Here is a 14,833-nt window from a genome sequence, read left to right as displayed (position 1 = left end):
TCTATTCTCTCTCCCCTCGATGACTCAGGCACTCAGGCTCTCTATTCTCTCTCCGCTCGATCACTCAGGCTCTCTATTCTCTCTCCAATTGATGACTCAGGCTCTCTATTCTCTCTCCGCTCGATGACTCAGGCTTTCTATTCTCTCTCCACTGGATCACTCAGGCTCTATATTCTCTCTCTGTTCGATGACAGGCACTCAGGCTCTCTATTCTCTCTCTGCTCGATGACTCAGGCTCTCTAGTCATCGAGCGGCGAGAGAATAAGGCTCTTTATTCTCTCTCTGTTCGATGACTCAGGCAATCAGGCTCTTTGTTCTCTCTCCGCTCGATGACTAAGGCTCTCTATTCTCTCTCTGCTCATTGACACAGGCACTCAGGCTCTCTATTCTCTCTCCGTTCGATGACTCAGGCTCTTTGTTCTATCTCTGCTCGATGACACAGGCTCTCTATTCTCTCTCTGTTCGATGACTCAGGCACTCAGGCTCTTTATTTTCTCTCTGCTCGATGACTCAGGCACTTTATTTTCTCTCCGCTCGATGACTCAGGCACTCAGGCTCTCTATTCTCTCTCTGCTCGATGACTCAGGCTCTTTATTCTCTCTATGCTCGATGACTCAGGCTCTATTCTCTCTCTGCTTGATTATTCAGGTACTCGGGCTCTCTATTCTCTCTCCTCTTGTTGACTCAGGCTCTCTATTCTCTCTATGCTCGATGACTCAGGCTCTCTATTCTCTCTACGCTTGTTGACTCAGGCTCTTTATTTTCTCTCCGCTGGATGACTCAGGCTCTCTATTCTCTCTCCTCTTGTTGACTAAGGCTCTCTATTCTCTCTCTGCTTGATGACTCAGGCTCTCTATTCTCTCTCTGCTCGGTGACTCAGTCTCTCTATTCTTTCTCCGCTCGATGACTCAGGCTCTCTATTCTTTCTCCGCTCGATGACTCAGGCACTCAGGCTCTCTATTCTCTCTCTGCTCGATGACTCAGGCACTCAGGCTCTCTATTCTCTCTATGCTCGATGACTCAAGCTCTCTATTCTCTCTCTGCTTGATGATTCAGGTACTCGGGCTCTCTATTCTCTCTCCTCTTGTTGACTCAGGGTCTCTGTTCTCTCTCCGCTCGATGACTCAGGCTCTATTCTCTCTCTGCTCGATGACTTAGGCTCTCTATTCTCTCTGCTCGATGACTCAGGCTCTCTATTCTCTCTCTGCTTGATGACTTAGGCTCTCTATTCTCTCTCTGCTCAGTGACTCAGGCTCTCTATTCTTTCTCCGCTCGATGACTCAGGCTCTCTATTCTTTCTCCGCTCGATGACTCAGGCTCTCTATTCTCTCTCCGCTCGATGACTCAGGCTCTTTGTTCTATCTCCGCTCGATGACTCAGGCTCTCTATTCTTTCTCCGCTCGATGACTCAGGCACTCAGGCTCTTTATTCTCTCTCCGCTCGATGACTCAGGCTCTCTATTCTTTCTCCGCTCGATGACTCAGGCACTCAGGCTCTTTATTCTCTCTCTGTTTGATGACTCAGGCACTCTATTCTCTCTCTGTTCAATGACTCAGGCACTCAGGCTCTCTATTCTCTCTCCTCTCGATAACTCAGGCTCTCTATTCTCTCTCTGCTCGATGACTCCTGCTCTCTATTCTCTCTCTGTTCGATGACTCAGGCTCTCTATTCTCTCTCTGTTCGATGACTCAGGCACTCAGGCTCTCTATTCTCTCTCTGCTCCTCCAAACGTCCTGGCTGTCCCTGTTTTATATAGCAGTGTCTGTCCCAATGGCTTATTGGAGGTTCTCTAATCTATTGCTGTGTGCAAATCATTTCTGCCTTGTGTTTTAATGGGACTAGATGCCTTTCTCTCCCGAGTACCTCTCTCCGCTTGATGACTCAGGCACACTCTCTCTCTCTCTCTGTGTGAGATAATATGTTACATAGGGGTTGATATTATTTTTGAATGACCACCACTTCCTCTGTCCTCCATACATACAACATATGTAAGGTCCCTCAGTCAAGTATTGAATTCAATCACAGATTAAACTACAAACACCAGGGAGCTTTTCGAAAGCCTCGTGAAGAAGGGCAGTGATTTGTAGATGGATAACAATAACAAATCAGACATTGAATATCTCTTTTAAGCATGGTCACGTTAATAGTTATGCTGTGGATGATGTATTAAACCACCCAGACACAACATAGAAACAGGAGAGGGAGAAGAATTCACCTTTCAGCAGGACAATAACCTCCAACAAAAAGCCAAATCTACACTAGTTGCTTACTAAGAAGACAGTGAATGTTCCTGAGTGGCCACCGTTTTGAATTAAATCTGCTTGAAAATCTATGGCAAGACTTGAAAATGGCTGTTTGGCTCTGATCCCCAACACTTTGTCAGAGCTTGAAGACTTTTGAAAATAATAATAATGGAAATTATTTCACAATCCAGGTGTGCAAATCTTAGACTCACCCAAGAAGACTCCCAGCTTTTAATTGCTGCCAAAGCTGTTCCTAATATGTATTGACTCAGGGTGTTAAACACTTATCTATTCAAGATATATTAGTGTTTTATTTTTCAATACAAAAAATAAAAAAAATAGAGTATTTTGTGTAGATCGTTGATAAAAAAAATGACAATGAAATCCATTTTAATCCCACTTTGTAACACAATACATATGTGAAGAAATCCAAGGGGGGTGAATACTTATGAAACCCACTGTATAATGCTACTCCCACCATGCCACAGGGCTGCCAAGGGCATCCTCTCCCTGTCACCAGACACACTAGCTACTCTACAGTAGCACACCAATATACCACTGACGCAGTCACACACATCAACACACAGATGTACAAACATGGATGGATGGATGGATGTATATATAGACACAAACAGGTACGCACACACATACAGTCAGGTATACACACACACATACAGTCAGGTATACACACACACATACAGTCAGGTATACACACACATACAGTCAGGTATACACACACATACAGTCAGGTATACACACACAGGCTCATTACAGAGTTTGCAGAGGACTGCGGCAGACCTCTCTGCCTTTCCTGTCACACTACGTTTCTCTCCTCACTGCACTCCACCACTGGCCTACAAACAGCCATCCACATGAGTTCCTGTAGCACCGCTGGCCTACAAACAGCCATCCACATGAGTTCCTGTAGCACCACTGGCCTACATACAGCCATCCACATGAGTTCCTGTAGCACCGCTGGCCTACAAACAGCCATCCACATGAGTTCCTGTAGCACCGCTGGCCTACAAACAGCCATCCACATGAGTTCCTGTAGCACCACTGGCCTACATACAGCCATCCACATGAGTTCCTGCAGCACCACTGGCCTACATATAGCCATCCACATGAGTTCCTGTAGCACCACTGGCCTACATATAGCCATCCACATGAGTTCCTGTAGCACCACTGGCCTACATACAGCCATCCACATGAGTTCCTGTAGCACCACTGGCCTACATATAGCCATCCACATGAGTTCCTGCAGCACCACTGGCCTACATACAGCCATCCACATGAGTTCCTGTAGCACCACTGGCCTACATATAGCCATCCACATGAGTTCCTGTAGCACCACTGGCCTACATACAGTCATCCACATGAGTTCCTGTAGCACCACTGGCCTACATACAGCCATCCACAAGAGTTCCTGCAGCACCACTGGCCTACATACAGCCATCCACATTAGTTCCTGTAGCACCACTGGCCTACATACAGCCATCCACATGAGTTCCTGTAGCACCACTGGCCTACATACAGCCATCCACATGAGTTCCTGCGGCACCACTGGCCTACATATAGCCATCCACATGAGTTCCTGTAGCACCACTGGCCTACATACAGCCATCCACATGAGTTCCTGTAGCACCACTGGCCTACATACAGCCATCCACATGAGTTCCTGTAGCACCACTGGCCTACATATAGCCATCCACATGAGTTCCTGCAGCACCACTGGCCTACATATAGCCATCCACATGAGTTCCTGTAGCACCACTGGCCTACATACAGCCATCCACATGAGTTCCTGTAGCACCACTGGCCTACATACAGCCATCCACATGAGTTCCTGTAGCACCACTGGCCTACATACAGCCATCCACATGAGTTCCTGTAGCACCACTGGCCTACATATAGCCATCCACATGAGTTCCTGTAGCACCACTGGCCTACATACAGCCATCCACATGAGTTCCTGTAGCACCACTGGCCTACATACAGCCATCCACATGAGTTCCTGCAGCACCACTGGCCTACATATAGCCATCCACATGAGTTCCTGTAGCACCACTGGCCTACATATAGCCATCCACATGAGCTCCTGTAGCACCACTGGCCTACATACAGCCATCCACATGAGTTCCTGCGGCACCACTGGCCTACATACAGTCATCCACATGAGTTCCTGCGGCACCACACACAGCTCATTCATATTTCATGTGCACAGATTTCCTCTCTCTCTCATCTGGGGATGCTGCTTCTGTCGCTCTCTAATGGTGTACACTATGTTATATCTGGGGAAGCAACTTTCCCGTAAGGAAATACTGAGCATAGCACATATGAAAACAGGTATCCTTGATATTACAGAGTATATTGCCCCATCTTTTTAGCTCCTCTGCATGGGAGCTATTAGGTTACATGTCCCCACTTCCCCCGGGTTGTGTTACTCAATTTCTCTTTCTTTCTCCCTCTCTCTCTTTCTCTGTCTCTCTCTCTTTATTTATCTCTCTCCATCCTCAGCTCTCCCCGACAGACAAGAGTTTGGAGTTTGACAGAGATTTCCGTGTCCGGCACTATGCAGGGAATGTCGTGTAAGTAACCGCTGCGGTGGTGTACTGTATGGAACCACTCTCGGCTAAAAGTCTCTGTGGCGGCAGTAGGGAGTTCATTGCACTTCACTATGTTCTCTTAATACCCTAATCAGTACAACAGCGTGAGATCATCCAACACTATCAACCAAATCACAAGCTTTGTATGCTACAGTGTGCCAACCATCCTCAGTGCCTGCTTGCCTGTCCAGCCCAGCAGCTCTAGCTGACTCCCCATAGTTAACATATTATATGGCTTTAAAGATGTGACCATTATAATAACCATGGACTCTGCCTCCTGCAGCGTAGCCTAATTGGTTCAGGGAGCACTCAAACTTCAGACTCCCTGCATCCCAAATGGCACCCTATTCCCTAGATAGTGCACTACCTTTGACCAGGGCCCATACTGTAGTTCTCTGGTCAATGGGTTCTGGCCAAAAGGAGTGCACTATATAGGGAATAGGGTGCTATTTGAGATGCAGGCTGATACTGTAGAGTAAGGGGTGTAATGGGCCAGTTTCCCCTGGGTCTTACTGAGTAACACAGATGGCTCCTACTCTTCCACTCTCTGACTGGAAACAGAGGATTTGTTCTCTAATTCTTCTGTGATTCATCCATTTTAATCGTTCCTGAGTAGGGTTTAGGAGACGCTGTTGTCATTTGTAAGCACCGTCTTCGGTGATGCAAGTTTTAAGACGGTCTTAGTGTCAGAAAAAGATGATCAAGAGGTTTGTGTGTGTGTGTGTGTGTGTGTGTGTGTGTGTGTGTGTGTGTGTGTGTGTTGTCTGTGTGTGTGTGTGTGTGTGTGTGTGTGTGTGTGTGTGTGTGTGTGTGTGTGTGTGTGTGTGTGTGTGTGTGTGTGTGTGTGTGTGTGTGTGTGTGTGTGTGTGTGTGTGTGTGTGTGTGTGTGTGTGTGCGTGCGTGCACTTTTGTATTTACACAGGTACTCTGTGGTTGGCTTCATCGACAAGAACAAGGACACTCTCTTCCAGGACTTCAAAAGGCTACTGTACAACAGGTGAGACTCAACACACACCTGCTTTCCCCTCTCCTCTTCTCCTATTCCCCTCACATGACACCGCAGTAGCCTTCAATTAACAGAACAACAGCACCTACAATGGTGAACTGATAAACAATCTTCTCCTGTCTCTTTTCCTCTCGTTCTCTATCTTTTTATTTATTTATTTTATTTCACCTTTATTTAACCAGGTAGGCAAGTTGAGAACAAGTTCTTATTTACAATTGCGACCTGGCCAAGATAAAGCAAAGCAGTTCGGCACATACAACAACACAGAGTTAAACATGGAGTAAAAACAAACATACAGTCAATAATACAGTAGAAAAATAAGTCTATATACAATGTGAGCAAATGAGTTGAGATAAGGGAGGTAAAGGCAAAACAAAGGCCATGGTGGCAAAGTAAATACAATATAGCAAGTAAAACATTGGAATGGTAGATTTGCAGTGGAATAATGTGCAAAGTAGAGAGAAATAATGGGGTGCAAAGGAGCAAAATAAATAAATAAATTCAGTAGGGGGAGAGGTAGTTGTTTGGGCTAAATTATAGATGGGCTATGTACAGGTGCAGTAAGCTGTGAGCTGCTCTGACAGCTGGTGCTTAAAGCTAGTGAGGGAGATAGGTGTTTCCAGTTTCAGAGATTTTTGTAGTTCTTTCCAGTCATTGGCAGCAGAGAACTGGAAGGAGAGGCGGCCAAAGGAAGAATTGGTTTTGGGGGTGACCAGAGAGATATATCTGCTGGAGCGCGTGCTACAGGTGGGTGCTGCTATGGTGACCAGCGAGCTGAGATAAGGGGGGACTTTACCAAGCAGGGTCTTGTATATGACCTGGAGCCAGTGAGTTTGGCGACGAGTATGAAGCGAGGGCCAGCCAACGAGAGCATACAGGTAGCAGTGGAGGGTAGTATATGGGGCTTTGGTGACAAAACGGATGGCACTGTGATAGACTGCATCCAATTTATTGAGTAGGGTATTGGAGGCTATTTTGTAAATGACATCGCCGAAGTCAAGGATCAGTAGGATGGTCATGTTTACAAGGGTATGTTTGGCAGCATGAGTGAAGGATGCTTTGTTGCAAAATAGGAAGCCAATTCTAGATTTAACTTTGGATTGGAGATGTTTGATGTGAGTCTGGAAGGAGAATTTACAGTCTAACCAGACACCTAGGTATTTGTAGTTGTCCACATATTCTAAGTCAGAACCGTCCAGAGTAGTGATGTTGGACAGGCGGGCAGGTGCAGGCAGCGATCGGTTGAAGAGCATGCATTTAGTTTTACTTGTATTTAAGAGCAATTGGAAGCCACGGAAGGAGAGTTGTATGGCATTGAAGCTCGTCTGGAGGGTTGTTAACACAGTGTCCAAAGAAGGGCCAGAAGTATACAGAATGGTGTCGTCTGCGTAGAGGTGGATCAGAGACTCACCAGCAGCAAGAGCGACATCATTGCTGTATACAGAGAAGAGAGTCGGTCCAAGAATTGAACCCTGTGGCACCCCCATAGAGACTGCCAGAGACCCGGACAACAGGCCCTCCGATTTGACACACTGAACTCTATCAAAGAAGTAGTTGGTGAACCAGGCGAGGCAGTCATTTGAGAAACCAAGGCTATCGAGTCTGCTGATGAGGATGTGGTGATTGACAGAGTTGAAAGCCTTGGTCAGGTCAATGAATACGGCTGCACAGTATTGTTTCTTATCGATGTCGGTTAAGAGATCGTTTAGGACCTTGAGCGTGGCTGAGGTGCACCCATGACAAGCTCTGAAACCAGATTGCATAGCGGAGAAGGTATGGTGGGATTCGAAATGGTCAGTAATCTGTTTGTTGACTTGGCTTTCGAAGACCTTAGAAAGGCAGGGTAGGATAGAAATAGGTCTGTAGCAGTTTGGGTCAAGAGTGTCCCCCCCTTTGAAGAGGGGGATGACCGCAGCTGCTTTCCAATCTTTGAGAATCTCAGACGACATAAAAGAGAGGTTGAACAGGCTAGTAATAGGGGTAGCAACAATTTCGGCAGATAATTTTAGAAAGAAAGGGTCCAGATTGTCTAGCCCGGCTGATTTGTAGGGGTCCAGATTTTTCAGCTCTTTCAGAACATCAGCTGACAGGATTTGGGAGAAGGAGAAATGGGGAAAGCTTAGGCGAGTTGCTGTGGGGGGAGCAGTGCTGTTGACCGGGGTAGGGGTAGCCAGGTGGAAAGCATGGCCAGCCGTAGAAAAATGCTTATTGAAATTCTCAATTATAGTGGATTTATCGGTGGTGACAGTGTTTCCTATCCTCAGTGCAGTGGGCAGCTGGGAGGAGGTGTTCTTATTCTCCATGGATTTTACAGTGTCCCAGAACTTTTTGGAGTTTGTGTTGCAGGAAGCAAATTTCTGCTTGAAAAAGCTAGCCTTGGCTTTTCTAACTGCCTGTGTATATTGGTTTCTAGATTCCCTGAAAAGTTGCATATCACGGGGGCTGTTCGATGCTAATGCAGAACGCCATCGGATGTTTTTGTGTTGGTTAAGGGCAGTCAGGTCTGGAGAGAACCAAGGGCTATATCTGTTTCTGGTTCTAAATTTCTTGATTGGGTTCTGCTTATTTAAGATGGTGAGGAAGGCATTTAAAAAAAAATAACCAGACATCCTCTACTGACGGGATGAGATCAATATCCTTCCAGGATACCTCGGCCAGGTCGATTAGAAAGGCCTGCTCGCTGAAGTGTTTCGGGGAGCGTTTGATAGTGATGAGTGGAGGTCGTTTGACCGCTGACCCATTACGGATGCAGGCAATGAGGCAGTGATCGCTGAGATCTTGGTTGAAAACAGCAGAGGTGTATTTAGAGGGCAGGTTGGTTAGGATGATATGTATGAGGGTGACCATGTTTACGGCTTTGGGGTGGTACCTGGTAGGTTCATTGATAATTTGTGTGAGATTGAGGGCATCAAGCTTAGATTGTAGGATGGCTGGGGTGTTAAGCATGTCCCAGTTTAGGTCACCTAGCAGCACGAGCTCTGAAGATAGATGGGGGGCAATCAGTTCACATATGGTGTCCAGACCACAGCTGGGGGCAGAGGGTGGTCTATAGCAGGCGGCAACGGTGAGAGACTTGTTTTTAGAGGTGGAGTTTTTAAGAGTAGAAGTTCAAATTGTTTGGGTACAGACCTGGATAGTAGGACAGAACTCTGCAGGCTATCTTTGCAGTAGATTGCAACACTGCCCCGTTTGGCCGTTCTATCTTGTCTGAAAATGTTGTAGTAAGGGATGGAGATTTCAGAATTTTTGGTGGTCTTCATAAGCCAGGATTCAGACACGGCTAGAACATCCGGGTTGGCAGAGTGTGCTAAAGCAGTGAATAAAAAAAACTTAGGGAAGAGGCTTCTAATGTTAACATTCATGAAACCAAGGCTATTACTGTTACAGAAGTCATCAAAAGAGAGCCCCTGTGGAATAGGAGTGGAGCTAGGCACTGCAGGGCCTGGATTCACCTCTCCATCACCAGAGGAACATAGGAGGAGTAGAATAAGGGTGCGGCTAAAAGCAATAAGAATTGGTCGTCTAGAACGTCTGGAACAGAGAGTAAAAGGAGGTTTCTGGGGGCGATAAAATAGCATCAAGGTATAATGTACAGACAAAGGTAAGGTAGGATGTGAATACAGTGGAGGTAAACCTAGGTATTGAGTGATGATGAGAGAGATATTGTCTCTGGAAACATCATTGAAACCAGGTGATGTCATCGCATGTGTGGGTGGTGGAACTGAAAGGTTGGATAAGGTATAATGAGCAGGGCTAGAGGCTCTACAGTGAAATAAGCCAATAAACACTAACCAGAACAGCAATGGACAAGGCACATTGAGATTAAGGAGAGGCATGCCTAGTCGAGTGATCATAAGGGTCCAGTGAGAAGTGAGGTTGGTTGGGGTAACGGCGATTCAGACAGCTAGCCGGGCCATCGGTAGCAAGCTGGCATAGGAGGGAGGTCTGTTTTTAGCCACCTCGTGCGTTTCCGTCAGTAGATTAGTGGGGTACCGTGTGGTAGAGGGGATCAATCCAATTGGCAAAATAGATGTAGTTATAGTGACCCAAGAAAAAATTGTCCAATAGACCTATTCAGATAGCAGCCGATAAGACAGCTAACGATTAGCGGGCCGCAGATGGGCGTTCAGGTAACGTCGCAACGGAGGGGCCAGTTGGATAACTCCCTCGGGCAGATAACGTCGGTAGTCCAGTTGTGAAGGCCCTGTGGGGCTCTGCATCGGCAGTAAAACGGGTCCGGATAGGTGATTGTAGCCCAGGAGTGGCTGATGGAAGTCTTCAGCTGGCTAGTTCCGGAATAATTGATGTTTGCTCCAGTATCGACGTAAGCCAATAGTAACACGGATAGCAGCTAGCTAGCTGCGATATCCAGATGTAAATGTCCAGAGCTTGTGGTAGAAATTCGGGGATATGGAGAGAAAAAAAGGTCCGGTATGTTCTGGTCTGAGTCGCGTTGTACAAAACTGCCGATAGCTTTTCGAGCTAAAGGATAGCTGATGACCACAAACCGTGGTTAGCTGAATCTCTGTTCTGAATCTCTGAAGCTGAATCTCTGTTCCTCTCATTCCGTAGCTCCAACCCAGTGCTGAAAGTGATGTGGCCGGAGGGCAAGCTGAAGATCACTGAGGTCACCAAACGACCCCTAACGGCCGCTACCCTCTTTAAGAACTCAATGATCGCATTGGTGGAGAACCTGGCTTGCAAGGTGAGGGGCGCGGCCATCGCCGGGCAACTATTTCATTGGCCAACAACTTCCAATTTTTGTTTGTACTACTGACTTGGCTGGTGTGTGTGTGTGTGTGTATTTCAACGTCTAAAGTGGTTTTCTTTCCTCAGCTCCTCTCCTCCAAAATTACACAAATGTGAACTCACAGGATAGGTGAAACACGAATTAGCTTTCCCGTTTCCCGTTCTTCCACAACAGTGTAGATAATAGATAGGAGACCAGTGGGTAAAGCCATGTCAGACTATTGACTTGTTGTCAGTGCCACTTTCTGACGAACCCCATAGTAGCCAATGATGTGTTACCTTACTGTGGCGTGTGTGTGTAGGAGCCGTACTACGTGCGCTGCATCAAGCCCAACGATGTCAAGTCGCCCCTGCTGTTCGAGCACGAGCGTTGTCGCCACCAGGTCGAGTACCTAGGCCTACTGGAGAACGTCCGTGTGCGCCGCGCCGGATTCGCCAACCGCCAGGAGTACCCCCGCTTCCTCCAGAGGTATGAGCCCCATCTCCCGGGTAGAAGTAGAATCAGGGCTGTATTCAAAAAGCTTCTCAGAGTTGTACTGATTTTACGATCAAGTCTCTCCTGTCCATGTAATCTTATTCATTATGATCTAAAAGTTGTGATCCTGATCCTAGATCAGCAGTCTTACTGTGAGAGCAACATTTTCATAGTGCTAAAAAAGACATGATAATATGTGTGATTTCATTGCAAGATGTTCTTACATCCGTGTTATAACTGGGCTGGAACAAGAGCCTGAACAAGATGCCCACCCCTGCATAAGATCATTGGCTAGGGGCAACGTCATCCTCCCTACCTACCTCATCCTTATCTTGTTACTTCCTGCTGTCCGATATTAAGGTGTTGTTTAGCCAATGTCCCAGACAATTGATTTGATACTTCCCCACCAACACAATGTTCCTGTGCCCTTGACTAGGAACAGCCTTGTAACAGAGTGGATTTATTTAATGAATTTCCTTTTCATCGAATTCAGTCGACGCACTGCAATTCAGTGGGGAAAACAAGCTCTGTGACCCTCCCTTCTCCCTGCCTCTGTTTTCAATCTAATCACCAGTATAGACTGAACATTCCCAACCATGTTTCTCTACCATGATGCTATGATATTATTTTGTGTACAACAGTTCTCCTACTAACACCAACTCGTGAATTAACCAGGCCTGGGCTTGAGTTTGATCAAGCAGAATCCAGTCAGTACTGGACTAGGTCATAGAGATCTGTGCAGAGGAGAGAGGAGGGTGGGCTTTGCATCATCACATCACCTTGCGTCTCTGTTCCAGAGCTAGATCGGGCGCTAAGCGACAGCAGTGATGTCACTGAGGTGGCAGCAAGTCTCTTACATCAGATGAGATGTTGCATAATAAATTCGGACACTTTTCTCTAAAAGTGTGTTATCTGGGAAACAGAAACAGGTTTATATTGTGTGCAAAATCAGGATTTTTCTAGGATTTATTTTGGACTCTTGGCAGTCAAGACTGACCAAATGTTTAATTAGGAATTGGTCCAAACTGCACTGTCACACACAAGCTCCAAATGATGAAAACACACACACAAACACACACACACTCTCTTAACTGTTAATCCCTTTCCCTAATTCATTCACAGCTGTCTCGATCTCCCACTCCCCTGCCCTTCCTCGGTCAAATTATACTAAACAAAAATATAAATGCAACATTAAACAATTTCTGGTCTCAGATGATCCCGCAGGTGAAGAAGCCTGATGTGGAGGTCCTGGGCTGGCGTGGTTACAAGTGGTCTGCGGTTGTGAGGCCGGTTGGGCGTACTACCAAATTCTCTAAAACAATTTTGGAGGCGGCTTATGGTAGAGAAATGTACATTAATTTCTCTGGCTTCAGCTATGGTGGACATTCCCGCAGTCAGCATGCCAATTGCACACTCCCTCAACTTGAGACATCTGTGGCATTGTGTTCTGTGACAAAACTGCAAATTTTTTGTGGCCTCAAGGTGCACCTGCGTAATGATCATGCTGTTTAATCAGCTTCTTCACCTGTCAGGTGGATGGGTTATCTTGGCAAAGGAGAAATACTCACTAACAGGGATGTCAACAAATTTGTACACACAATTTGAGAGAAATAAGCTTTTTTTGTACGTTTGGAACATTTCTGGGATCTTTTATTTCAGCTTATGAAACATGGGACCAACACTTTACATGTTGAGTTTATACTTTTTTTCAGTATAGATTAGGTAATAGTTGTGATAGTTAACAGTGATTATTTTGCACACTAACTATCCCACTAACACTAAATATCCCACTCACTCATTTCATTCACTGGAATTTGCTATAATTTGGTATTACATCATACCTTAGCAGTAAAATGCCAGTGAAATAACTAATGTAGGATTTTTTTTGTCTGGCCTGCTGACCTCTCTTGGCAGTCAAATAATATCTTATCACAGTGTCCTATAGTTACAAATCGCTCTGTATTTTGCTGGGCAGTTTTTCTGTTGTTCAGGTTTCATAAAAGAAGCAAACACCATTAGGAATTTAAGTCTTAGTCATTCAGCTGATGCTTTTGACATACATTTAACACACTGTATGCCGTGTTTATGACCCATGCAGGAATTAAACCAATAAATGGCATTGTACACCCCGTGCTCTGACCACTGAGCAATCAGAACCACTCTGGTTTGCGATCGTGCTTAAGTATTTTGATGTCCACTGATATTGGACTCCTTTCCCCTCGGCCTCCATTCCACCCCTTCAGGTACAAGATGATCTCGGAGTTCACGTGGCCCAATCACGACCTCCCATCGGAAAAAGAGGCGGTAAAGAAGCTGTTGCAGGGCTGCGGCTTCGAGCAGGACGTGGCGTACGGCAAGACGAAGGTGTTCATCCGCACGCCACGCACCCTCTTCTGCCTGGAGGAGCAGAGGACCGAAATGGTTGGGAGAATCGTTCTCTTCCTTCAGAAGGTCAGTGTCAATCTCGTCACATTTGACCTTTGGTCTGGTCTCCATCGCAATGGCCCTAGGTCGAGTGTAAACGTTGTATAGGTGTTACCTCTACAGGTACATTTATTATTATAAATGAATAGAAATACGTTTTAAGACAAAAATACGCTACAAATTCAATAGCGGACACTTTAATATTCAATATCACATTGTCAGGGAGCCTGATTGTTGGTCAAAGCTACCTAAAATCCAGTGACCTCGTTCTCTTGTGTCCTCATTTAAATTCACTCTCCTTCCTTCTCATGTGAGTAACAAACTCCCGAGACTGGAACGACTCAGCACTTGATATGCCACTGCCGCTAGGCGCCGAGATATTTTCAGAGCCTAAAATAATGTTGTATTATTATAGCGTTGGCTTTCTCTCTCTTCCTCTCTGGGTTTCATCTGCCCACGCCGACCCAGCTCAGTAAATGATCTAGAGGAGAGAAGAGGGGTCCACACATCCGCACTGCAGACTTCTGCGACGCCGCTAGCAACTCATGCACACTAAAAGAACAAGCCAACTGTGAAAACAGAATCGAAATGTTCCCTATACTCCTATTCAACCTTTATCAGCGACTCCCTCTCTTAGTTGGAATATATCACCACAGCTCCTGAGATGCTGAAACCCACATGTATCAATATAAACCATTAGCTAATGTACTGTAGCTGTAGGGGAAATCCATTTAGTACGAGACCCTTTTATCATATTGACAGTTGTTATGACGTTGATACAGACCGGAGCGTAATCCGTTATTGCTTTATTACAGCCAATTCTCCATAAATGTTCTCTGTTATGTGATTGGATTGGGGGACATGGATGTTGGATTTTCTATATGCTTTCCTTCGTTGATTGGTTGGTAAAGAAAGTCATGTGGTTGTGTGGTGCATGAGAGTACTCCTCAGGTAAGAACGGTAGCAACTCTGATGTGATGATAGCGTGTGTCATACCACGTGCCCTACACACCCACTAAGACAGCCAAGGACTGTACAAGGCTTCTGTATAGATGGGGGGGGGGGGTTGTTGTTGTAGAATGTTGCGCTGTCAATTTGCTGTTAAATCTAGCTGAGCATCTCTAAAGGTAATGCCTTCTCTGTACAGGGCTCCAAAACGTCAATTTCTCAGCGCCTGTCTGTCTGTTCTATTTCGTGTTTCCTTTTCCCTGTTTGGGATTTGAACGCCTATTTTGGGAGCCATCTATATGTTTGGTGTTCTGGCAGAATAAAGATTGACGGCTATACATTTATCTAGCCTGTTAATGCTACTCAAATCCCTAGAAGTACA

The 14,833-nt window shown here is 45.9% G+C and overlaps 1 protein-coding gene across 2 annotated transcripts in view; it reads left to right on the top strand.

Annotated features, from left to right (window-relative positions):
• The window catches only part of myo1d (myosin 1D), a 123,957-nt gene that overhangs the window by 65,863 nt on the left and 43,261 nt on the right, over positions 1-14,833 (top strand). For both annotated transcript variants that reach the window (XR_005036457.1, XM_036946371.1), the window contains exons 12-16: positions 4,761-4,831; positions 5,772-5,846; positions 10,428-10,560; positions 10,907-11,073; positions 13,323-13,530. Coding sequence is in view for 1 of the 2 variants with exons in the window: in XM_036946371.1 (XP_036802266.1) it covers positions 4,761-4,831; positions 5,772-5,846; positions 10,428-10,560; positions 10,907-11,073; positions 13,323-13,530 (654 nt within the window). In the remaining variant the exon portion in view is untranslated. The remainder of the gene's footprint in view (positions 1-4,760; positions 4,832-5,771; positions 5,847-10,427; positions 10,561-10,906; positions 11,074-13,322; positions 13,531-14,833) is intronic.

This window comes from Oncorhynchus mykiss, chromosome 16, assembly GCF_013265735.2.
Source record: "Oncorhynchus mykiss isolate Arlee chromosome 16, USDA_OmykA_1.1, whole genome shotgun sequence".
NCBI classification, from domain to species: domain Eukaryota; kingdom Metazoa; phylum Chordata; class Actinopteri; order Salmoniformes; family Salmonidae; genus Oncorhynchus; species Oncorhynchus mykiss.
Note: the sequence above shows the minus strand (reverse complement) of the source record. Positions and strands in the feature narration are given on the sequence as shown.